The sequence below is a fragment of the Balaenoptera acutorostrata genome, chromosome 2 (assembly GCF_949987535.1).
Source record: "Balaenoptera acutorostrata chromosome 2, mBalAcu1.1, whole genome shotgun sequence".
Classification (NCBI taxonomy): Eukaryota; Metazoa; Chordata; class Mammalia; order Artiodactyla; family Balaenopteridae; genus Balaenoptera; species Balaenoptera acutorostrata.
The window spans coordinates 15,639,543-15,664,028 of NC_080065.1; the positions used below are offsets into that span (position 1 = coordinate 15,639,543).

At 49.3% G+C, this 24,486-nt stretch overlaps 2 protein-coding genes across 6 annotated transcripts in view; one reads left to right on the top strand and one right to left on the bottom strand.

Annotated features, from left to right (window-relative positions):
• OTULIN (OTU deubiquitinase with linear linkage specificity) overlaps positions 1 to 2,896 on the top strand; it is a 30,198-nt gene extending 27,302 nt beyond the window's left edge. For all 4 annotated transcript variants that reach the window (XM_057541129.1, XM_057541128.1, XM_057541130.1 and 1 more), the window contains one exon: positions 1,158 to 2,896. In XM_057541129.1, the coding sequence (XP_057397112.1) occupies positions 1,158 to 1,352 (195 nt within the window). In that variant the 3' untranslated portion in view covers positions 1,353 to 2,896. The remainder of the gene's footprint in view (positions 1 to 1,157) is intronic.
• A 2,669-nt stretch (positions 2,897 to 5,565) lies between these two features.
• ANKH (ANKH inorganic pyrophosphate transport regulator) overlaps positions 5,566 to 24,486 on the bottom strand; it is a 152,327-nt gene continuing 133,406 nt past the window's right edge. The window contains exons 9-12 of one of the 2 annotated variants that reach the window (XM_007188251.2): positions 22,483 to 22,612; positions 20,673 to 20,796; positions 19,927 to 20,026; positions 17,537 to 19,470 (exon numbers count right to left, since the gene is read on the bottom strand). In XM_007188251.2, the coding sequence (XP_007188313.1) occupies positions 19,357 to 19,470; positions 19,927 to 20,026; positions 20,673 to 20,796; positions 22,483 to 22,612 (468 nt within the window). In that variant the 3' untranslated portion in view covers positions 17,537 to 19,356. Of the gene's footprint in view, positions 6,430 to 17,536; positions 19,471 to 19,926; positions 20,027 to 20,672; positions 20,797 to 22,482; positions 22,613 to 24,486 lie in introns of those variants that run through there. The other variant, XM_007188252.2, reaches the window with a different exon arrangement.

The window sequence follows — 24,486 nt, forward strand, 5'->3', positions numbered from 1 at the left end:
ATCACAGCAGCCTAATTTTAGACCATTTTCTCACCCCTGCAGGAAACCCCATGCCCTCATTCCCTTTTCTCCAGCCCTAGGCAGCCACTAATTTACTTTCTGTTGTTATAGATGTGCCTATTCTGGGCATTTCATATAAGTGGAATCTTATAATATGTGGTCTTTTGTGACTGGCTTCTTTCACTGAGCCTGATGTCTTCAAGTTTCATCCATATTGCAGCATGTATCAGTACTTCATTCCTTTTTATTAACAATAATATTCCATTGTATGGATATATCACATTTCGTTCATCCATTTGAGTTGTTTCCACTTTTTAGCAATTATAAATAATCCTGCTGTGAACATTATTTACAAGTTTTTTGTGTGGAACTGTGCTTTCAGTTCTCTTGGGTTTTACCTAGGAGTGGAATTGCTGGGCCACTTGGTAATTCTGTGTTTAAAATTTTGAGGAACTGCCAAACTTTTTAAAAGCAGCTACACTGTTTTACATCCCCTCCAGCAATGTTTCAGAGTCCCATTTTTTTACATCCTTACCACACTTTTTTTTTTTTTTTAAATTGAGGTGATGTTCATATAACACAAAATTAACCATTTTAAAGTATACAACTCAGTCACTTTCGGTACCTCTGCGGTGTTGTGTGACCATCACCTGTGTCAGGTTGCAAAACTGTTTCCTTCCCCTGAAAGAAAACCTGGTGCCCATTAAGCAGTCGCCCCCAGTGATTATCTGTTTGATTGTAGCCATTTGAGCGGGTGGGAAGTGGTATCTCATTGTGGGTTTGGTTTGCATTTCCCTGATGACTTTTCATGTACTTACTGGTATTTGCATATCTCCTTTGGAGAAATATCTGTCCTATTCAAGTCTTTTGCCCAATTTTTAAACTGGTTATTTGCTTCTTTATTGGCGAGTTATAAGGTGTTCTTTGCATGTTCTGTACACGCGTCCCTGATCAGGCACAGGATCTCCTCTTCATGATGTGCTTGCTTATAATGACCCATATACACGAAAGGACGGGGGCTGGGCCCACGGGGAGGAAGAAGGGCTGTGGCTGAGCTGTGCCGTGCACCTCGGGGACACCAGGGCGGGAGCGGGTGGCGAGCCGCATCCTTCACTGTGGCTTCCCGCCACACCCTTCAGTGTCTGCTCTTCCCCCAGGTTGAGATGTTCCTTCTCGCCTACACCGTGCGCCACGCCATTCAGGTGTACCGGCTCTCCAAGTACAGCACTGAAGAGTTCGTCACCGTCTACCCCACCGACCCCCCCGGGGACTGGCCGGTGGTGACCTTGATCGCCGAGGATGATCGGCACTACAACATCCCCGTCAGAGTGTGCGAGGAGACGAGTCTGTGAGACACGCTCGGGCGGCCCGGCGACTCGGCCAAGGTGCACCGGCGGCTCCTCGGCTTGGGCCTCGGGCCCGCAGGCCCCTTGGGATGAGCTCTGAGCACTCTTGGGCCCTGTGAGCCAAGCTGGGCTGGAATGCTCTGAAGACTAGCTTTTGATAATCAGAATTAATCAAGTTTTTTCCCTCACCTATGATGCAATATGTTTCACTGGGGGCCTTCAGAGCACACCTGTTGACAGGTGCAAACTGCATCTCCATAAAACAAACACATTTGTATCAGCGGAGACTTACTCTGGAGAGGAAAATACGCTCGGAGCTCTCTCTAGTTGTAAACTGGCTTTCCGTTGTTTTTGAAGATGGTAATTTTTTTGTTTTGGTGGTAACGGGTCTCTGCAGTGCCCTTCCTGTGCACCTATGCAGTCTGCTTACATGGTAGGGTTCTGGGACAAAGCCTGCCAGTGGCCCAGCCGTAACATCCTCTCATAGTCTCATCGAGCAGTGGTTTGGATTTACACGTTAATTAAAGCTGTTCTAAGCAGATTGTCTAATGGAAGGTTAGGAACTGGGTCCCCAGTAGTGAGTTATTTAAAGGCTGGAGGAGGAGCTGCAGGAAGAGGCAGTGGCAGCAGGACGTCCTGGCTCTGAAGAACGTGACAGGCGCCTGCGGTTGGGAACACACCGGGTCTGGTGCTTGGTGCAGGCGCTGGGTGGTTGGCGGGCGAGCGCGGCTTGTCGCTCTCTAGGATCGGGGCTGTTCCTTAGTCTCCACTTCCATGGATTCACCATTTTATAGTCAGAACAAGGCTTAGATCCACCTGCTTTTTTAGAGGAGACCAAGGCCAAATTATTATTTTTTGGAGAATGCTTCCATTGCCAAATCCGTGCAGCTCCTCTGTTGGATGAATAACAGCAAAGCGTCTCAGGCTTTTCATGGGTAAGTTTAAAGAGAGCACGTGCTTAAAACTGACTGCAAAAGCATGGCTGAGCTGCATCTGCCCTTTGATTTGGCTGTGCCTGGGGTAGGCAGTGCTCTGGCCACGAGTGATTGCGTGTCACAGGCTGGGGTCGTGCCTGGGGGCTGGACAGGGCAGCGCAGCTGAGTGTGGTCTGCATTAGGGCCCGAAGCATCCACGTGGGGCGTGTACCGTGGCCACGGCGCAAGGGATGGGATGTGTCACTCTTCAGGACTGTGTCAGTGACATCTGAATTGGCTCAGTATTTGTGGACGTGGTGTTACCCTGAAGCACTGAGCTTTATTTTATAGTAAGTAAGATCTTTATTTGGTCCAATTTAAGCTTATAGTTTATAAGCTATCTAATCTTTGGTTTTTTTTTTTTCCTCAGAGGGGCAAACCTTTTGTGATAGTGTTAGTTTTGCTTTCACATAAAAATTAAAATTCTTGGTTGAGAAAACTCAGAGGACACATAAAACTATGCAGACTGTTACATTAATATTGGTATTTTTCCCATTACCTCATCAATAATATTCATCACGTTTTGGTAGCTACTTGTTCATTGGAGTGTTTGAATTAAATTCTGCTCTAAATGTGTGTGAATGTGTTGGAGAGGCTTTGTTTTTCACTGTGAAATGCAATGGTGCCTCAAACAAGGAGGTACCTAGAAGCCAAATGAAAGTAAAAATGATGAATTCTTGTTGGCTTTGATGCTTCATTTTATGTAACTTAATTTTCATGTAACTTAAAACAGGAAATGCTTACCGTTCATTCTTGAACATTTTTAAAAGCACAACTTCAAACACTTAGGTTGTATAAGGCAGTAGGGGTCTGTGTCCATCTAACTGTTGGTTCATAGCCGCTGCTGAATTTAATAATAATCGTGATCACCTGTCTTTGCATTTTGCGAATGTTCTAATCTTAGTGAACTTGAGTTGAGCTGGGCTTCTGGGCAGCTTGTTTACATTTCATACTTTTTTCTTGTTCCTGTGTGTGATATTGTTAGAGTGTGTGCAGAAATTGTGGTCTTAACCACCCCATTGATAAAATTCAAAAGGCTGCATTTAAGTTGCTCTCTGTTCCAAGGCCTTTTTACACTCTGCTCTCAGACTGCCATCCAGGCTTAGAGGGATCACAGCATAAGAGAAGTAAAGCTTTCAAAGAAACAGTACTTCAGGAAATATAGATGATTGGCCAACTTTAAAAATATTTTTTTTGTTGCAACATGCAAATACGGTTGCCCCAAGTTTTAATTCCATTTTTCATTCCTGGTCTTGGCCTGGTCGGGTGACAGCAGCAGAACTGAAATTGAATTGAGGCTAAAATGGATTCAGGAGGATAATCTACTCAGAGGGAATTTCTAAAATGATAGTGTTCCAGAAAAAGGAAGGTAGTAGGAACGACACTGTGCTTACTTTCTATCCCAGAGTATATGGCAAGAGTTCAGTGGTTTTGGACCCTATGGTCTTGGCAGAAGGATAATGTCTACCTTAAACAGGCGTGACTTATACCTTTGAGCTCATTTAAGGTGCATTAAACCTAAAAGAATTTCCCTGTAACAAGTTCCATGGAATTAACGCTGCTCCCTCAGAACTTTTCCCGCTTCCCCTCCTCACCTGCTAAGCTCCTACATTTACAGCATCCATTGATTTCACTCATAACACATGGGACAGTGATGGTGGCCGTTGAGAACAAGCTGCCAATGTGCGCTTTTTCACTTATGATCTCAGCGTCGCGGGGGGGGGGGGATTTGATCTGAAATGTCAGTTCCTCTTCCTTAGAATCCAGCATATCCAAAAATGCTTTAAAAGGACAGAACAGGATTGACCCTGCTGTCTAGACAGAGCCATTTACACTTTGGTTATTCTGTTATACATTCGGTTAATACCTGGTAAATACTGATGTTGTTCTTTGTGGAAAACAGACATTGCCTTTGTTTTCTTTCATTATTCTTTTTTCCCTCCAATTCTAGAGCTTATCAGGTAAAATCTCAGGCCACATGAATCTCACACCTCTGTCGGAAGAAACACCTTTGTTGGGTTTTGTGTGCTTGTGTTTTCCTTTGTTTTTTAAGAGGCTGTGTTATTCCTCCTGCCCTCTTCACCCCAAGGTGCTCTTTCACTTAAGAGTTTGTAGTCTGCATTTTGAAGAGCTTCCAGGTGGTGACTGTTAGGTGCTGTCTCCCCTTTAATGATCTAGCATTCTTACATCACAGCGTAGAAGTAGGACTCAAATAGACTTCCTGGCTTTTTCTCCTTTTTGGTGTTAAAGTTTGATTGTTTTCCTCTCTGTCTCTTTCTAAAGCAAGACTTTGCAGGTACTCCCCCTTTGAAAGCCAGAAAGTGTTTTCAGAAGTATAAACCTCCGGGGAATGTTACTTGTAGGCATACACAAAAATACATAGGTGCCTTTTTAAAAAGATCTGTATCTACTTAAAAACAATAAAAAGGAAGCCCTGAATGTGTGTGGAGTGAATCTGAATCTGAAATGTGTGTGAAAGGTATAGAATCCCCAAATAGTTGAGCAAAGGCAGGGCACAGTGTCAAGTAATTTAAAAATGGCCCAAGGAACTGTAAGAAGTGAACTGAAGAAGGAGGAGCTGATTTTAGATTAAAAATGCCTTTTAAAAACAAAACAACAGACGCCTGACAGACAGACCTCCATGGCTTATGTTATACAAGGATAAAAATCTGAACCGGTGGAAGACTTCTGTGCGTGGATTCTGCAAATTCCTTTTTCTAAAGTTTAAGTCCCCTACTTAACAGAAGGAGACTATGTAATGCTTAACTCTCTCAGAAAAACTTCTTGGTGATGTCTTCTGAGGAGCTGGAGAGATCAGGGAGCCAGTGCTGAGTTATGCAGTGAATTAAGACATGGGCAGCTGATGATTAACACCTGTGTGATCCAGTTAATAACTTGGAACCATGAGAAGCACAAAACTAAACTGGTTTGGCTGCTCCCACCCTTGGTAGCAGTAGCAGTAGGAGCAAGGCAGGCTCGGCCGTGACCAGAAGGCATGTGTGTGTATGTATGAATATGCCTGCTTGCTGGCCTGCAGTCGCGTTGGGACGTTCTTATGTACGCGAGGTCCCGCAGCCTGAGACCCGGCCACATTTGGGAGGGTGAAGGTGAGCTGTCCCATTTGCATTTTTTTTCATGGTAAATTGATATTTATTACTGGGAATGGTGGGATGGGTTAGTAGGCATAATTGAACTATACAGAGTGGTCGTTAAGTCTGGAAATAATAGATGATTGTAGTGAAAAGTCATATCAACAAGCCATTTATTATGTATATCTCTGTTCCCAGGCCTTTATGGCCATCTGTATATTTCCATATTTTGAATACTCATTAATAGGGAGAACACTGACCAGAGCTTTATCGCATTCTTGTTGATTTCTTGGGTATAGTTGTGGGTCAGGAGTGAAATCGCCAAGACATGGGTAATCCAAGGAAAGGATACGGGGCTGGAGATAACCACAGTCTCGGCAATCTTTTGGGGGTGGTTGAGCTTAATTCTGAACTTTAAAATAATTTTTTTGTACTTAAGACCTTTTGTATAATGAAAAATGCCTTGATCTGTATTCTCATAAATGGTGCTAAAATATGGTAGTCCTACAGGAACCAGAGCAATCCACAGTAATGTTGGTCACCTCGAGTATTTTGTTGTGGGAAGAAAGCCAAAGTGAATGTATTTAATGAGCTCCCTTCTTGTTTCCATTGTCTTTATAAAAACGTTTTGGTATCGTTACTCGCGTTTTAGCCGCTTCCGACTCTCTGTGTTGTGAATTCGCAGAGGGTAACGACCCACCTCCTGTCTCTGGCGGTGGTTTTCCTTCCGTGTCAGCCGGGCTGCAGAGGGAGGGCAGCCGGGAACGTGGTGTGAACCTGGCCCGCTGGTCTTGGCTTGTTTAGCAGAGTGTCCTGTTTACACTGTAAAGTGTCAGCATTTGTCAGGAACCGCGCCTGCTCAGAAAACTGTGCCCCCAAGGCTCCCGTCAGCTCGGGGCCTCGGTCCTACGTGCATCCGCGGCAGGAGTCTCCTCGGTGACGTGCTGAGGCTTCGTCTTCGCTGTCAGAGGCAGAGCCTACTCGGGTTTTGCTGCTGGTCCCCTGTAGCACACCTGGCCACTAAGGATTGTAAGAATAAAGAAAAAACAGACAGAAAATAAAAACTCAGAAGCCTGGCTGTGTCGCTCTGGTTAAACGCCTGACTTTGAGGACCTGGGAGATTTGGGTTCAGTGCTTTAAACTTTCCAGCACCTCCAAGACGGGCCTGTGATGCCTGATGACTTTACAGTGCTGAGCCTGTAGGAAGGGATCCCCCCAAATTAGATGCACACTTCTGGGCTTCTTGGGTCTGGATTCAAGACCAGTCTCATCACCCACTGCTTGGGGGAGCTGGGCCCAGTGACCCCGCCTCTGTAGCCTCAGTCCTCACCTCCACCACGGTCTGTGTCCCCTGCGGGTGGGGGGAAGCAGGGTGCAAGCACTCAACAGCGGCTTCCAGGAAGATCCCCTAGGCCTGCAGAGCAGGGCTGCAGTCACAGTCAGACCCAGCCTGGCCGTGTGTTTGCCGAGGAGGGGCCCTCAGCGTGTGCAGCATTCTTGGGTGTTCAAGAACCATCCAGACTGATGGAAACGCACCCAGAAGTGTGATAGCAAGAACTTGTATGCACTGCGTATGAATTGGACTGCCACTGAAAGAGGTTAATCATCTGAAGAAGGGGGAAGACAGCGGGCTTTCAAAGGTATTCTTGGGGTTAGAGAATGAAGTTTCGGCCAGCGGTGCCCTACCTTCCTGCGAGTCAAAGAACTGAGTCTTTGCAAAGTGGTGCTGGGCTTCTGAAGAACCCACTGCTTAGGGGTTGGGCATCCAGAGAGCAGCAGTGGCAGGTTGGTGACGGCAGCAAAAAGACCTCCCATGCTAAAGAGCAACAGCAAGCTCTTCCTTCACTGCCCCGTTCAGTTGGGTTAATAAACTCAATGCTGTAAATACACTCTCCCCTTTCCCCCTCCTCTTGTCTGAGTTGTGGTGCTGTCCTCAATTACGAGGGCAGTGTTTCTGGCATTTCTCCTCCATCGCCTCCCCCGACAGTAGGAAGCGTGGAGAAAAACAGGGATCTGGGCTATGGATCCTAGCTAGGCCCTTAGGAATTATAACCATCAAATGATCAAGAAAATGCCAACTGTCATGTGTGTAAAACGAGAGTATTTATGTGTATATACAGTACATTCCCACTTACCATGTCTCCCTTGTTCGAAACCTGGGCATTCTTTCTGCCCATTCTCTACATTGTCTCCCCTTCCCACTCCTCCGGCCCTTGCCTCTTGTCTGGGCCCATGACCAGTGGCCTGGTAATGACCTTCTGACTTGCTGGGTCAGGAGGGTTCATTCCAGACTTGCGGCCCGCAGCACAGCTCCAGAGGCAACACCGATTTGGCCCTTGGGCGGAAAAGCCCAGGGTGACACTCTCCCAATCAGCTCCCTAGGGCTGAGTGCGGATTTTTCTGCTCCCCTGTCCACGACCCTGCAGCCCAGCCCTGCACCCTTGTGAGACCCTAGCAAGATGGCTGAGAGGTCTGGCGATGGTGGTTTTTCGTTCTCTGTTACAATTTGGAATATTCATTTAAGCTAAGGACACTGTCTTCCAAACACCTGCCTAGTGCGGTCTCCCGAAATCAAGAACTGGGGTGCAGTTTATGGCAGATAAAAACACTGCCATGCTGCGCCATTGCTTAGGAGACCGCACGCCTCAGAGTGCTGGAGAGAATGCCGAGAACATGAAGAGCAGACACGCCAAGGAAGTTGTCTTTCACGTCCTTGGAGGTCACATCCTAATTGTGCTAGATGGTGAGGAACTGTGATACGCTAAGGTTTAAAAAAAAATCTTTACAACACTTATATAATTAACATCATTGACTATTTCCAGTGTTCTCAATTGTAAGTGGTGCTGTTGTAATGAGCCTTCTCATTCATCGGTCTTTTTATGCATCCTTAAATTGACCCTGTTGAAGGCTCTTGAAACGAATTTCCAACCTTCCCTTAAAAGAGTTGCAGGAATTTCACCCTCACCAGCAGGTACTGCGGAGCCCGCTTCATTGTCCCCTGGGTGACACTAGGGGTAATTTAATTTTAAACTTTGACCACCTGGCAAGAAAAAAAAAAATGAAAAGAGAAAGGAAGGCGTTCAGCTTTAAACGGCTTTCGATTCTCATAAGGGTGAACATTTTTCCTAGATATTTATGGGTCAGTGGTACTTCTTCCCTGCGTTGCTTTTTTACGTCCTTTGCCCGTGACATTAACCTCTTTCCCTAGTTGAGTGTAAGCTTGGAACATGTCACCGAATTGTCCTCTGAAGAGGTGCCACTGATCGGCATTCCGCTGCAGAGCAGGAGGGCGTTTCCTTAGGCCCTTTGCCAGCGCCGAGCTCTGTCAAACTTTGCTCTTTGCTGAGTTGACAGTTGGACTTTCAATCTGTGTTCCCTTCCTCGAGCGAGGCCGAGCCTGTTTGCCTTTGTAGAAGCCATTCACGGGTCAGTTTCTGGGCACTCTCTGCTCATTCCCTTTGCCCAGCTGTTCACAGTCTCTAACTAGGCAGTTGTATGTGAGAATGCTTTCGGTCTCCCATCTGTATTTCACAGAGAGACTTAGGGCTGGGAGCTTCCAGAAGGGAAGGCCAGCAGAGGGGCTGTCAGCGATCCGTGTCGAGCCCTTTTGGGGGAACTGGCTCAGGTTATCTTAGTTCATGGAGAGCTTGACCTTAGCGACAAGAAGAGGGGGTTGGAGATGAGAAGGCTGCAAGGAAGAGGGCTGTTACGCAGGTGGCCTAGAATCAGCGTGTGTGCAGGGGAGGCACGTGTGAATGACTTCATTCATTCACTAAAGAATGGCTGCTCTGGGCAGGCACATGCCAAAATGGGATGCAAGAAGAGCTGGCCCAGCGCTCCACTCCCCATTCCTCTCGGCCCCTCTGAGGCCTTCTCACCCTCCCCGTGCATTTGTAACAGATGAGCTGGACCAGGGATGGAATCGCTGATCACTTACTGCCTGGTCTGGAGTTGGAGCAGGAGGAAGGAGGGAGGGCAGAGGGTAAGAGGTTTTACTCTTGGTAGTTGCTGTCTTATGCCAGCCTTGCTCCCTGGGCCTGCCCGGGGCTCAGCTCTTGTTCTCTCGTTCTCACACGGGGTGCTTGCTTCCAGGGGTCTTTGGAGACCCCGCTGCCCCCAGCTCAGGACCTCTCCTCGGCAGTTCTCCTGAGGTGGCTGATGGTCCCTCCCCTGGCCCACCACTTCCTCCTTTGCAGCGCCAAGGGTCCAGTGTTACCTCTAGCTTCTTTCTTCTGAGCCCCATTCACCCCCTCAGGACCTGAGATGACCCCCAGGTCAGCTGGTTGATCTGTGTCGCCCAGGCCTGGTTCACGGGGAAGACCTCGGCGCCTTCTGCCCCGGTGAACGTGGCACGTGCCGCCACCCCAGCGCCCCCTCTCCTGCAGCTCACTCTTCCATCAGACCTGACGGGCGAGGAGGACACCCGTCCACCGAGCGCCCCCCACGGTAGGGGCCCACCTCAAGGTCTCTGAGTGTCTCCTGCAGAGCCGAGTCGTCAGGGTTAAAGTGTCAAGGGACCCCCTTCCCCCACCCCACCAACGCGCGTGCGCACACACCCCTGAGGAGGGGCGGGGCTCCGTGTAGCGCCGCGAGGAAACCATCTCTCCAAATCCGCTTTTTAAAATACCTCTTCTGGCGCAGTGGTTGAGAGTCTGCCTGCCAATGCAGGGGACACGGGTTCGAGCCCTGGTCTGGGAAGATCCCACATGCCGCAGAGCAGCTGGGCCCGTGAGCCACAATTACTGAGCCTGTGCGTCTGGAGCCTGTGCTCCGCAACGAGAGAGGCCGCGATAGTGAGAGGCCCGCGCACCGCGATGAAGAGTGGCCCCCGCTTGCCACAACTAGAGAAAACCCTCGCGCAGAAACGAAGACCCAACACAGCCATAAATAAATAAATTAATTAATTAAAAATACCTCTTCTTGGTCCTTTGACGCCCTCATGGTGAGTGAGGGATGGAAGCGGAAACAGGTTCTGGAAGGGGGGGGTGACGTTGAGCTTGGAGCAGGAGGCTGGGGCGCCATCAGGAGTCCCCGTTTCGTACTGCTGCTTCTCTTTGGTGTCAGCTTCCTCCTTTCTGGCCGAGCCCTTGCTTACTGCATGTAGCCCAGACTCAGCCTGGCGCCCACCCAGGTAAGCGCAGGGCCCTCCTTTCAGCACCCCAGTGCCTAGCGAGACAGGAGGGGACAGCCTGGAGGGGCAGGGTGAGGTGGGCAGGCTGCTGGGAATGACTGTGCAGGTTGTGCACTGCAGAACTCTAGATGTCATTCACATGATGGTCCAGGAGGACACATGAGCTTGGAGAAATAAGAACCAGTTTGGAGGCTTTTAGCATCCAGGCCTTAGGTGACCCGGAGCCCCTGAACTAAGCAGTGGGACTAAGACACTGCAGAGGAAGGGACAGAAGTGAGAGATAGTGGGAGAGAACCGACAGGGTTAGTGACTTGACTGAGGGAGAGGTGGGACACGGTGTGGGCTGGTTTCCGGGTGGGTGCTCATGTGATTCATCTAGTCAGGAGATGGCATGGGGGGCGGGGCAGGAAGGGTGCTAAGGCCCCTCTGGGACCCTCTGAGGAGATGTTGGGAGGTGACTGGACCGCAGCTCTTGAACAGGTCATGGCTGGAAAAACAGCTCTGGGGATCCCCAGCGTGTATTTGGAATTGGAAACAGGCCCAGATTAGGTCACCCAGGAGCGTGTAGAACTGGATTCCCAGCTAAGGTGGGAGCAGGCCTGGGGCCTGGGGTGTAGGGGGCCGCTTTGAGTCTTTCTTAAAGAGAGTGGAATTAAATAGCATTGAGAAACACAGTTGGAGGGTGAGGAAGGCTGCTGAAGTCTGGGCAGTGGCAGCATTTAGGCGAAAGGCAGAAGAACAGAGCTGAAATAGGATGTGGCATTGCCAGGCACGGGGAAGAAATTGCTTTTTGACTCCATCATGTGTGAACTTGGGAGCCTCTGTCCTAACAGGGCCCCAGGGCTGGGGGAGACCGGAGCCGACCACAGCCAGCTTTCCTCAGCCACTTGCCATTACAGCAAGAGAGCCTGGTACGTGAAGCAGATGAAAGAATTTTAGGTGTGTAGTATAATGTAAAGTTTGATAATAATAATTCTATTTGTTCATTCTGTTTTGGTCTTTGGATTCAAAGGTTCTGAACCTAAGGTACGATTAGTCTTTGTTTTGTTCTGTAAAAGCTCTAGTAGTTTTTCTTTGTTGAAAGCAGGCCGGCAGTAATGTTCATAGATTTGTTGGCTGGGGCACTTCCAAACCACTTGGAAGGTTAGCAGACGTGCACCCCCGTCTTCACGCACTGCCATCTACGGCTCTGCAAATCCTGATGTCGCAGTAGATGAGGACTAGAAGAGATCTCGTTCTAGAGCAGAGGAGGCTGAACCAGAGGCATCCCATAACTTGCCTGGCTCACAGCTAATAAGCCACAGAGATAGAATTAGGCCTTGCGCTCCTGATTTCTTTTGTTCCTTTTGCACAAAGACCAGTGTGTTGAACTGTGAAGTTAGCATGGTATGTACTGGCTTGCATTGTCCAGTAAGAAGCCTGGAGCTTGTTGGGGGCAGAAAATAAGAATATAAGCAATGCCAGTATACCTTTCATCCCAGCATTGCCTTTAACAGTGTTGGATAGGAAAACTTAGAAGAGGGCATAGTTTTCTCCCTGATATTAACCGAAACACCTGTTAGATTGTATCTGTGAATGTATCCAAACTAGTTATCATAAGGGGAAACATTCTGAAAGTTTGCTACCATTGTATGGTGCGGATGTGGTGGTTTGGGATAATTCACAGATAGGTAAAGAGGGGAGAGGCAGGTGTTTCAAAACCAGGAACTGGCTCGTGACAGTTACTTTGACATCCTCCTGATTGGAAGCCCTCAGCCTTCATAAACGAAGACAGGTATGAACACTAAAGGTCTTCTGCAATGTGAGGCAGGGTGGGGGTGAGGTGGGCTGGCGGCCGGGAATGGTTGTGCAGGTTGTGCACTGCAAAACTCTAGGAGGTGTCATTTACATCGCTGTCCAGGGGGACGCATGAGCCTGGAGAAGGAAACTGTTTTGGAGGCTTCTTTAGCATCCGGGCCTTAGGTGACCAGGAGCCCCTGAGCTAAGCCAGTGGGACTTAAGATGCAGAGGGAGGGAGGGATGTGCGAGAAACTAGGAGGGAAACTGATTGGGGTTAGTGGGACCCCCACTGGCGGGGGGGGGGTGGGGGTGTCGTGGAGTAGGTTTTTGGGAGGATGATAATGTGATTCATCTGGGACATCAGGAGAAAGGGTGGGGAGGGGTGAAGATTTGCCCCTTGCGGGAGGACTGCTCCCCATGGGGAAAACTGACAATGCTTGGGCCAGCACAGCTCCACATCCTGGCATCACAGCCAAGCAGGAAGACATGCCATATCCCAAGTGCCGTGGGTGGAAAGAACGATGACCTCTTAGACTTCAAAAACCTGTAATGTTAGAGGCAGTAATAGGGAAGCATGGTAGAGGTAGTGATGAGATCTTGGATTTAACTCAAAAGCGTCATGAAACAGTAAAGAAAATATGCGATCTCAAGCAAGCCAGTAGCATGCTAACATCCTTGTTGATTGCTGGCAGGTAATAAAACACATTCTCTATATAATCTTTCATAGGAGGTTAAAAAAATGAGAGCCATCATTCTCTGAGGTTAAGACGTTAGGGTTTAAAAAGAGAAATGCTTTTCACATAAAGACTGATAAGAGCAAGAGTCCCTTAGATGTGGGCAGGAGGGGTTTTCACCTTCTGTTCCTCTCACTTTCCTAAAGCCGGGCTATCTGGTGTCCCCATTCTAGAAGGGGTGGGGAGAAGCCGGGCCTCAGAGAACTTTCAATATTATTGCAGTTATGGAAAGTAAAAATTCATCTTAGTATGGAATAAAATTTGAAGAAATAGGTCATATTTAAGTAAGACAGAGAGTTTGGGGAAATATCCCATTGGGTAGAGGTTTCAGCTATTTACCAAGGCAAAGGGCGAAATTTTAATATCCATGTACGTTTGACAAAAAAGGGAAATTGTAGTCAGAATTAGGTAACCACGTAATTTGGGGTGTGTAAACAGACTAATGGTTAGAATAAGAAAATCAAGAAACTAAAAGTAATCTCAATCAATATGCTGACCGTTCAAGCTTTACTTAAAGTAAAATTAGAGTATGAAAGCTATTTGACAATATATGAGCACAAACCTCCTCCCCTCCAAAAAAAATCCTCAAAAGAAAAGCACATATAAATGCTCTTAACAATGCAGAAACTTACATCTATTTAATACATACACAGCACTTGTTTAAATGCAACATATATTTTATACCAATCTCTGCAGTCAGTTTTAATCAAGGCTCCACAAATATTTTAATGTGATTGGTTTTGACAGTTTAAATTAAACCCACAGTTTTGATGAAAAACTGAAAAGCCTGTAAGCTGACAGCCACACAGAGAAAAATGACTCCCAGAAGACTTACTTTTGTTAAAACAAAAAATTCTGGATCAGTGCTAATATTCAGATCTGAAACGGAGAATGAGGTAATTTTATTTTTCCATTGCAGGATCCTGTACCCTGTTCTAAACCCCAGATCCTGCATAGACTGTTAGACCAGGAAGGAGCCTTAGCAATAATGGCCTGAGCTTCTCATTGTTCAGGTGACCAACCTGGACAGAATCCCATTTGTGGCTCTGTCAGGACTCCTGAAGCTCTATGACTAGCTCCTTGGTCATTCCAGCTTTAGATATTTGCCCTCTCAATACATCGCTAAGCAAACCAAATAGAGCATGGGCCCAGGGAGCAGTGTATTTGCCCAGAAGCCCTGCGAATGTGGTACCCCTGGGGGCGTGGCCTGCTTCCCAGTGACTGACTGCCGCATGCTTTGGCTGCTGGGTGACTGGTGGTCATGGGAACCCCGTACCGCCTTTGTTCCACCAGAGTAACTTGAACTTCTCCTTCAGTATCTGGTTCATCCAAACTGTGGGTCCCCCATGTCCGCAGCCCCACACTTCAGGGAACCAGAGTCCACCTGGCCGTAGTGTTTCCCACCCCCAAGACAGCATTTCTTGTCCCTCGTTCATGGTTGGAGAACATCTGCCTCTAAATCTTATAGTAACGACCAATCTCCATACGTCACTGAATTTCCACAAAGCTGGATGGTGAACGAATGGTACAAGCATTTTTAGCTGGTCTGCCCCATCTTCCCCCTTCTTGAACCTAAGGAGACCACATATACTGCTGGAGAGAGAAAGGCTTCCTGGCTCTCGCGCGCTTCTGTTTGCATGTACGGATTGTAGAAGCCGATGCCAAATCTTGTTAGTGAAGTGCACTTTGGGTTACATCTCCTAACTTAAAAAAAGGTACCATATAGAAACGTGTGCTGAAGCCGTGGGTAGCTGACAGCAGTCTATAAAAGTGCGTGGATCTTACACATCTTTCAGAGACCCTGGTTGATTGCCAATGAAGCAGAGAAAAAAATTCTTCTGGAACCACTTGGACTTGGCAAGGATGACTTAAAAAAAAAAAAAAAGATTTGGAGGCACGTCTTTGGTGCTCTTCTTTGCGCAGAGTGCAGTAGCTAATAGTTCTGACCTCCCCTCTGGAGGAGAAAGTGAAATCTTAAGCTCTCACCAGCTCCTCTTCGTTGTTTTCCCTTTTGAGATCAAACAGTAAACTCTATAATTCGTTACACCTTTTCTGACTCCAGAGTGGGGTTTGGGCTATTTTGATTATGTAATAACATGTCCCTCATTTTCCACATTTGGGTAGTTAATTTTAGACATATAACCTTTAAAAGGGCAGGCAACAGGGTCTTTCCGTGTATCTTCAGATTTTCTCTACATCCTGTTTTATGTGTGGTTAGAGCAGTCGATGAATCACGTGATGTTTTGCTGCTTCAAAGGACAGAAATAGAGACTCCAAGTAACCACATAGAGGAGCATCCTGAATGTTTACCAAGCACGTTGCTTTAAAACATGCTTTTCTAGGTTCAAGTGCTTTTTATGAAAGAGCCGTGTGAGGGCGCTGCCTGAGGGTGCCTGTCTTCTCAGAAGGCGGGCAGGACCTGCTTTTAGGGAATTGGCTGCACGCGCAACACAGATGTCTCAATACTTACAAATCTCCACGAGCTATAAAGCCCTGCTCATTGCGCTTTTGGTTATATATTTTTAAAAAAGGTTAGGACTTAGAACATAAAAGGCTCCTTTCCTGGACCGTGCATTGCTTTGACTGATGAAGACTTCGTCCTAGGTTTAGAGGTCAGCTCACCTGCAAAGAGGCCAGAAACCCTGACTAATTGGTACACACCAGCTCGTGCAGTCCTGGGCACTGGTCTGTGTAGAGATTTACAGAAGTAGAAAGATTTTTAAATACAAGAAAATATTTCTCAAGATAGTGTCATTTAATTACAACTATATAAATACTTTCTCAGTCTCTCTCCCACTTAAGTTTGAAGAAAAAGAAAAAATACAGTCAGAGAACTACTGAGTCTTTAAATGGACGTGTTTCTGGAAACTAAGGGTACAAAAAAGTGGCTCTCCCCCTGCTCCTTCCTTCCAGAAGAATCCCAAATGAGAATGCGGTAGGAGGGTAGGGAGCTGTTAACTTCTTCACTTCTTGCTCTAGAGGTATCACTGAATAACTTTTCTGATATTTGGGAAATGCAGTGATTATCCCAATCCCAAGAGAGGCCAGAAAAGGCTGCATGTGGGGACCACAGAGCTGGCTCCTGGTTGGGAAGTGCCCTGGGGTCTTGATGGAGCTGGACTACAGCGGAGCCCCCGGGCCTCCTTTCTCGTGGGCCTCCTGGGCACCTCCCGAGGTTATTTGCTGGGAGGACTCGGGGAGTGAAAAACCAAGCGCTTTTACTACTGTCGTGAAGCCTGGCCCCATCCCATATACCCTAAACTATCACTAAAAGTTTCCATTTCTGAGGGTATGGGCCATCCCTGGACAGTTCCAGAGCCAAACCAACTGCTGATGCAAAACACACATGCAAAACAAAGAAGATGGACTTTTGCACAAGACCAGCCTGAGGCAGGCAACGAGGGGGGCGTGCCTGGCTCTCACACAGTGACGTAAACCAGTGGCCTTTGTGCCCAAATTAAAGAGTCTCAAGCAAGTGAGGGCTTCCCGCTAACGTGCAAACCTCTGGACACGCCCTGAGCCGAGTGGCGGCCGGCAGGTCGCAGCCTGTCCTGACTTTCTTGGAGCAAGCCCAGCCTGCTTCCTCCTGCTCAGATCCTGGTGTCTCGCCGATGCCAGTGACACAGGTCCCGCTCAGAGCCCACAGCAGCTGCGTTGAGAATGACCTCGCCTGCGCCCCTCAGAAAGCAGAGAGGCCACGCGACAAGCTGCTTTTGACCTGAGCTGGCCCAGAGAAGGCCCTCGGGATGGAAAGACCACTCTGAGCAGCCCAGACTCACTTCTCAGCATCTAAATACAAGCAGCTTTATGCCCCCAAGGTTTTAGATCCTGTGTGTCTACGAGGCATGGGTCCACGCTGAGAAAGTCACGTCTGGTCTTTCCATGGTCCTTGACCTGAGACTCTCCAGGCACGGCTCCCTAAATAACTTCTGTCAGCTGAGCGACTCACATGAAAAAAGAAACCTGGGTTGGAGGAACATTTCTTTGGGTGACGAAGTCAAAGGGGTGCCCGCCTCACCCTGAAAAGTGGGAAGGAGACCCACTCCTCTTCCTCTCCTGTCTGTGTTGGTTAGAACAGCTGCAGAAGAACCTGCCAGCAGTGGGTTTTGCTCTGGAAGTTAAGGTGTGTGCTTGTCAGCCCAAACTGTGAAGTGACTTCTGCAGCCCAAGCGAATGAAGGAACCTGTGAGGAGAGGGCATATGGCTGGAGGAGAAAGGTTTTGGACATGTGCGCCCTGCACAATCGCAGCCCCGTCATCGTGGCCTGGGTCGGGGCTTGTTTCCTGTGTTTTCTGAAACTCTAACAAAACACCCTGGCCCGTGACTCTTTATCACCGAAGGTGTCTCTGAGGTTGTAATGCTGTGTTCTAATTGCATAATGAAGAGCCTAGCTGGTCTTCCCCGATTCGGAGGGAAAGAATTTGCTTTTTCAATTTACTCTTTAAGCTCCAACCCCACAAGCATGAAATACTAGTCACACATGTTAAAAAATACTGCTGTTTAATTTTCTAGTCATGTACTTTAAAAAAGCCGATACAATTAGATTTTTTCCCCATCTTCTCAGATCTGCCCCTGAAACCACCCCAAAGCGACGCATCTTAATTCTCAGCGGAAAAACTGCTCAGAGGAAGCACATGAGGATTTGTCCCCCAGGGGTCACTGGGTGTCCAGACATGTGAACGAACCCTGTGATGTTCATGGCTGACTCCGAGCCTTTACATTCTTTTTTCTATGAGGAACAATCTGATTACACGGCACTGAAAGCAATAAACGCAAAAGGCTGGACTTCTTTCTTTTTTGCCCTTCTAGCATATATTTCCACTCCCACTATTGTCTACATCAGCTGACCCATTTATACCCCTGTTGCTCATAATGAAAAATAGTTCTCTTGTCATTTACTGACCCTTACATTTATATACAAATGAGAGACTGTAAAACTGCTGCAAACAACACACTGTTCATCGGTACAATACGTTTCAACTGCAGGTATGTTGAGCACACGAGCTATTACCGTATTGTATTAGAGACATTTTATTGAAAATGCGAAAATAGGAAATGTATCATAGCCTAAAATAAATTACATAACATATACAGTATATATTTATATCTTTAAAATATTTTTGTGTTTAGGTTCTTTCAGTCTAGGAATTTTGACTAAATCAAGAATTTAGTGAACCGTGTCCATAATTTTTTTAAAGAAAAAACCCGCTTTCCAAAACTTAGAAAAATATACTGCACTAAATGGATTTCAAATGTGTCATTTCAGGGAATATCACATAGTGACTTTGCTATTGTTTATAAAATGTCTTGCTTTCTTGTGTGGTGTGAGAGGGGAGTACAGAAGTACACTCGGAATTACCTGCGCCGCACGGTTAGGACTAAGAACGGCGGGACCAGGTCATAAATCTACTTCCAAAGTGATGATGCAGCAACCTGGCATTAGAATGCTAGATTATGACTTAAAGCTTCAGTTCACTTTAAAAACTAAAACGTAAAGTTAGAATGCTCCGTCCGTTTCCCTTGCTCTAGTGCCATCTTCAGGAAAGGCGAGTGGAAAAACAAGCCTTCAGGGAAAGTCATGCCCAAGGACGCGGCAACCGGGAGATGCGCTTCGGGACAACTTTAGCAAGGCAGCTCACGTAGGTACAGGACAGGGCCTGAAAGTGAGCGCGCATTCAAATCTAGGAAGAGGCGAGGTGAAGTGCTAGCGTTTGCATGTGTCAGTTTCTGCCCCCAAGGCACCTCACACCTTCCCACGGGAGATTATTTCCGGCCGTCCACCGTCCAGCGCGTTCACACGTCGCATCCACGGTGCGATGCCTCCGAGCCACATCTCCTGACACAGTCACGTTACTGGGAAGCCGACCAAAGAAAGCCGAGTTGTCACCTGTTGGTTCTCGAGAGCGATGCAAGGGGACAGGGTCAGTCTGTGGCCTGCCGGCCGGTGGTGTCTGAGGGGCGATGGACAGCACAGCCGCGGCCCTTTGGTTCCAAGGGGAGACTGTCCGAGGGGGTGGGGAGGCAACGTGGGCTACGAGGCAGCTATGTCTTCGGGGTTCTCACGGAGCGCGGGCATGAAGTCAGTCGTTTGGTTTGTTTCCACAAAGCAACGGCGAGACCATTCTGCAGGTCTTCACATCAGCGTGGGCACACCCAGTATGCCAGAGTGGCCGTGAAACCTTAAGATCAAGGCCTCTGACCCAAACGAAAACCAAAGACGAAAGCGGAACAAAACACGACGGGAGAGCGGATGACGCGGAAGTGTCATCTCGGCCGTCCCTGCAGCGCCCGGGGGGCCGCGCCTCAGTCGCGCTCCTCCTGCATCTCCACGACGTCCGTGCCCTCCTCTGCGGGAGGTAGGTCCGTCATCGCCGAGTCCTCCCCCTCGGCGGCCGACTCGTTCTCCATCTTCTTTTTCTAGACCAAAGCCGACTCATCAGCGTGGGGCTGGGGCAGGGACGCAGCGCAGCAGAGCCAAGAGCAGGGGGAGGCCACGGGGTCTCAGGGGAGCCCTCGCCGCGGACTGGGACCTCGTTTATGGCCGGGCCGACCTCGCCGAGGCTGCATCTTAGGCCAGCGTGTTCCTTACAGTGGGGTTACTCGGGAGCGGACTGTGTGCCCGGCTCTTGTGTTAAGCATTCGGGGCGCGGGTGAGGGGTGGGCGGATCCCGTCTCCCACCTCCCCGCCCGCCCATCAGCTGATGGAGACCTGCCTCTGCCCGAGGACGCCACTTCCCTGCAGCCCTTGCCAGCGGGGGCTGTGCCCTCCCCTCTCCTCCCCTCCCCTTCATGGCCGTATGCAGGCCGTGCAGGCTGTGTCTCCTACACCTGGGGAGTGCCAGGCAGGGGCGCGGTTCTGTCGCCATCTCTCACCTGTTTCCGATAGACGTAGCATGCTGCTATGGCGACCATGGTGGATTCTCCCACAAACCCCGCGAGGAGGGAGCCCACGCCCAGGGTAGCTCCGTGTACCCTGGGGATGAGAACGCAAAGGCCATTTGTCTGTTACAGCCCCGCTGAGGCACAAAGAGAGTCAAAACCCAGCCAAAACCCAGGAAAGGGGTAGGCAACAGGGGGACCGGACGATCGCGTTCGAGATCTGCTGGTTAGGGCTGCAGCTAGTAAACGGGCCACCTGCGGGGGGAGGGGCCTGGAACGCCGGGCCCAGGCAGCTCCCACCCCTGCTCCAGGTCTCAGCGCAGCGTCTCCTGGGGGAGGGGCCCGGCCCCCGCTTGTGAGCCCACAGCCTCCCGCCCGTCCTCTCTGTACCGTGAGGTTCCCCACGCCGTGGGACGGACCATGCCCCTTCCCCAAGGGACTGGGAGCCCCTGAGGACCAGGGCGACACCCTTGCTCCCTTGTGTTTTTCACCTTCCCGTGCCTGCCACGCCGTGACAGATGCTCAATGCGGTTTGTGTATGGGCCTGACCCCGAAAGTACTTTTCTAGAATGGATCTCAACAGCCTCCCACCTGGTCCTGGGCAGCGAACCAAGGCATCCCTCGGCATTTCTAACTCGAGACGTGCTTGGGGATTTCCCAGGAAAGAGCACATGGAACCTTCCGGGCGGAGCGTGCAAGTGGCAGCAGCACCTGCAGCCCCGAGCCCCCCGGCGACGTACCCCAGGTAGGGCAGGACCACGAGGCTGGTGATGAGCACGATGATCCGCAGCACGGAGCTGGGGGCCAGGACGAAGGTCTTCTTCAGGGTCATCAGCCACCCGGTGAGATGGGCCCTCACGGTGACTGAGGGGAGAGCCGAGGACTCGTCAGCAACGCCCCGCTCCTCCCACCCTGCTGCTTCTGACCCCCCGAAGACCCCGCGGTGCATCCAGGGTCCCTGGGCGGTCACCTCGTCTTCCTGCCGGGGCTCCTGATCCCCGCCTCTGGGCCTGGGGGAGCCCCGTGCCCACCTCGGCTCCCTCGCCTCACAGCCTTAGTGTCCAGAGAGTGGGCTGCGGGCAGCCCCTTTCGCCGCCGTGACCGCCACCCCTGGGGCATGGGGCTGCCCCCGCCTAGCCTCAAGCTCTGCTCACGCCTGTCTAGAAAACTCAGAGGGAAGCGGCAACTTGATGGTGATCCAGGTTGACTCTGGGAGGAGAGGAGCTGGACCAGAAGCTGGGTTTCCCGGCCCGCAGGCAGGGGGAGGTGCAGAGGAGGGAGGTGTGGGTGAAGAAGAGGGACGGGTATCACTTCCCTGTTTCCTCCCCCGCATCCTGACCGCTGGTCCGCAGCTGGCTCCCTCGTTTTCCTAAAGGCCTCACAACGTGTTCCCTGTACCCCGTCTCCCCACCCTGACTTGTGAGCTTCCGGAGGGCAGGCAGGGCCCCAGCCCCGGCGCCAAGGAGGGGCTCCAAGGACAGCGCGTCAAGGATTGACGGGCTGGTTTGGGGCACAGACGCCCTGGGCAACATTTAGGTTTGATCTGAAACTGGGTGGGGTTTGGGGAAGCGGGAGGCTTAGCCCTTCATCCCGTGTGGGCGACAGCAGGCACAGGCCTATCGAGGGGGAGGAAGTGCTCACTCCTGGGGTAAAAGCTCGTGTCCAGGGTACCTCTGGAGGAAGAATCTGCAGTCTTCCTGGTCTGACGCCGTGCTCCGCCCGCCCCAGGTGGAAGCACTGAATTTATGAGACACAGATGCTCACTTGTGTTTGGCCAAGGGAAAGGGTGAGGCCACATGGGGCGGGATGCTAACCTGATTGGCCCAAACCCAGCAGGTGGCAAAGACAGGTGGGGCCGGCTGTCTGCACACCCGTGGTCTGACAGGCGAGGAAAGACGGAAGGCGAGTCCCACCCCAGTCCTAGCTCTGGGACCTCCAGTCCCCGCTCAAGTCCAGACTGGGGAGTCAACGACATGTGCCTTGATCTCCAGCAAGTGCAGCCTCTTCCAGGTTGCGCCAAAGCTTGGATCCCCCGGTGACCCCCAGAGGGCCCCCCAGCAGTCTCCAGGAATGCTTGGCACCTCAGAGCAGGGGCAGCTCGTGGCCTGACTTGGGAACAAGCACAGGGTGGCAGGCGGCTTCGACTAGCTCCACGGCCCATTTCTGCCCTCAGCTTTGACTCTGGATTCTTCTTTTCTCCAGCAGTGCTTGTAGAGTCTCAGTACAGGCATAGATTTGTGTAACCATCACCACAGTGAAGACACGGAACTGTTCTACTGCCCCCGGAACTTCTCATGCTATCCCTCTGGGCTCTTTTTACTGAGTTTGCAACCACTGTCCTTTAAGAAACAAATGATGCCTGTTTGACTTGTTTCTCAAACATTCAACTGACTGGATAATGTCTTTGCATCTTTTTAATCCACTGTGAAATTTAAAAACTTAAAAAAAATTTCTTCTGGTGGGGGGGACAGGACTGCAAACGTTTGCCAACAAAGAAGACTGAATCAGGCATGAGGGTAAATAGGAATTTTTCTTTCATTCTCTGTTTACCTGGAACCGGGAAGAAGGAGAAGATTCGCAAGGGAACAACGCAGAGTTCTGCGAAGGCAAAGTCCACGCCAATGATGTCTATCAAAATTTTCTCGGAAACATTGGGGGTCCAGAACATCACAAAACAGAGCTGCGGGGAAAAAAGGCAGGAAGCAAGGTTGTTAGAAAAAAGGTGTACATAGGTGAAATGAGAAGGCAGGTATCACGTGATCCCCGAGGAGCTAGGAAAGAGGGTGAACCTGCCCGCTCGGGGGACTGTCACATGGGTCCACGAGCTGCCTCCGCCTTGCTCTGTTCTCACCTGACAACACAGGCCCTGGCCCATTCACCACACCTGCCCCAAAGGGAGCCTGGCAGCAGGGCCCACGTGACAGGCAGGCATCTGAGCAGGTAGCCGGGCCAGTGTGGAAGGCTTACCTAGGCTGCTGGACAGCTCAGTTAGTTCAGGGTGAGCACGTTTATTAATGTAATTTTTACATTAATTTTAACCAAATAATAAAAAGTGACCTGAAAGCATTTGGATGCAGGCAGAACTGCATTGAACCAGCTCTGGGAGTAGGAGAAAAGGCGAGGGCAGTTTGGGAGAACAGCTATTGCGGGGACCAGTTCCTAGAGGCCTGACTTTTTAAGCTTTGTGTGTGTATAACCGATTGAAAAGCTGAATTTGAAAATGTAACGTTATAACTTTGGAAGAGGATGTTAGAAAAATGCCAGTTGCATAAAATACTTCTCTCCCTTTCTTAAGATGCAAGTGATTCTTCTCTAAAATGAAAGTGAACGCATTATAAAATGAATTGCATTCGTGTAAAAACAGAACACTGAAGTTTTGACTATAACAACCTTTAGGCTTTGGGCAAATTAAGTTTCATGGAATTAGGCGGGTCCTATTTACTATGTCATGTTGAAATATGTTAAAAAAGATACCTTGGAGGGTCTGTTATAAATACGTTTCACTTTTATAAATGCAGTGGAACTTTTATTCTATCTTGTAATTTTCAGCATCTGGGAAGAATATCCCATTTGATTTTCAAAGATGACAGATGTACTATCATTTAGCCCTACTGCCTGATGCAAGTACTTACACCCCATCTTTGACATAAAGGGAAAAATACTTCCTAAGATCTAGCAACTCGGAGCTCGGAGGCCTTATTACCTAGTGTCCCGGACAAGTAGCCCTGCTATCTTTCTCACTGCAAAGCTGCCAGCCTGAAATGGTGACCTGTCACTCATGCGTACGGCCCAGGAACGGTGGCAATTTCATGATACGTTCACAACGATACTGAGCACAGCACTGGGACACGGTTCACTTTCTTGACAAGTAGATTGATCATCCCTCCCTTCAAATATTTTCCACAGCAGTAAAGCTGTAAAGAATTAAGATAAGTGAGCATTGCCCCAACTCTGGACTTGATTGTGCGTCAGGACTGATGGAGGATAAGCTATCCCGGGTTTCCTCTCTGGCTGGAGGGAGCTCTCTAGGCTGCGTTCTGCTAACAACAACAAAAAAAAAACTTAAGCTTCCAGGAAAACCATCGGCAGGCTTTACTTATTTTGTAGCCAGTGATTATCTGAATGTGAGATAATGCCTCCTGTTGCAATCTCTCTGTGCCTTGCAAAATCACTGTGAAGTGCCTTTTAAATGACAACAAACCAAGGAAAAAGGAGCGTGTAATTGCATGTCAGAGAGGAAGGTGCAAGCAGGCACCTGTGGCAAAGGTCAGTCCTCCCTCTGGCTTCTCTGCACAGATAATGGTCACCTGGAGGCTTTCCACTGCCCTGGAGGAGAAGGTCAGTAACCTTTGGAGGAGTCCAACCTGAGGACGCAAGATAGCAAGTGCATCCAAATTACCAGAGACACTGACATAAATATCGAGTAACCAGGGCGGGTGACTGCAGTTCTGGTCCCTTGAAAGCAAAACAGTAAGGCTTGGTGGATCTCTAATAGAGCTTCCCAGGAGGGAGGCTTGATATGTCATTTCTAAAAGTCTACAGTATGATTTAACT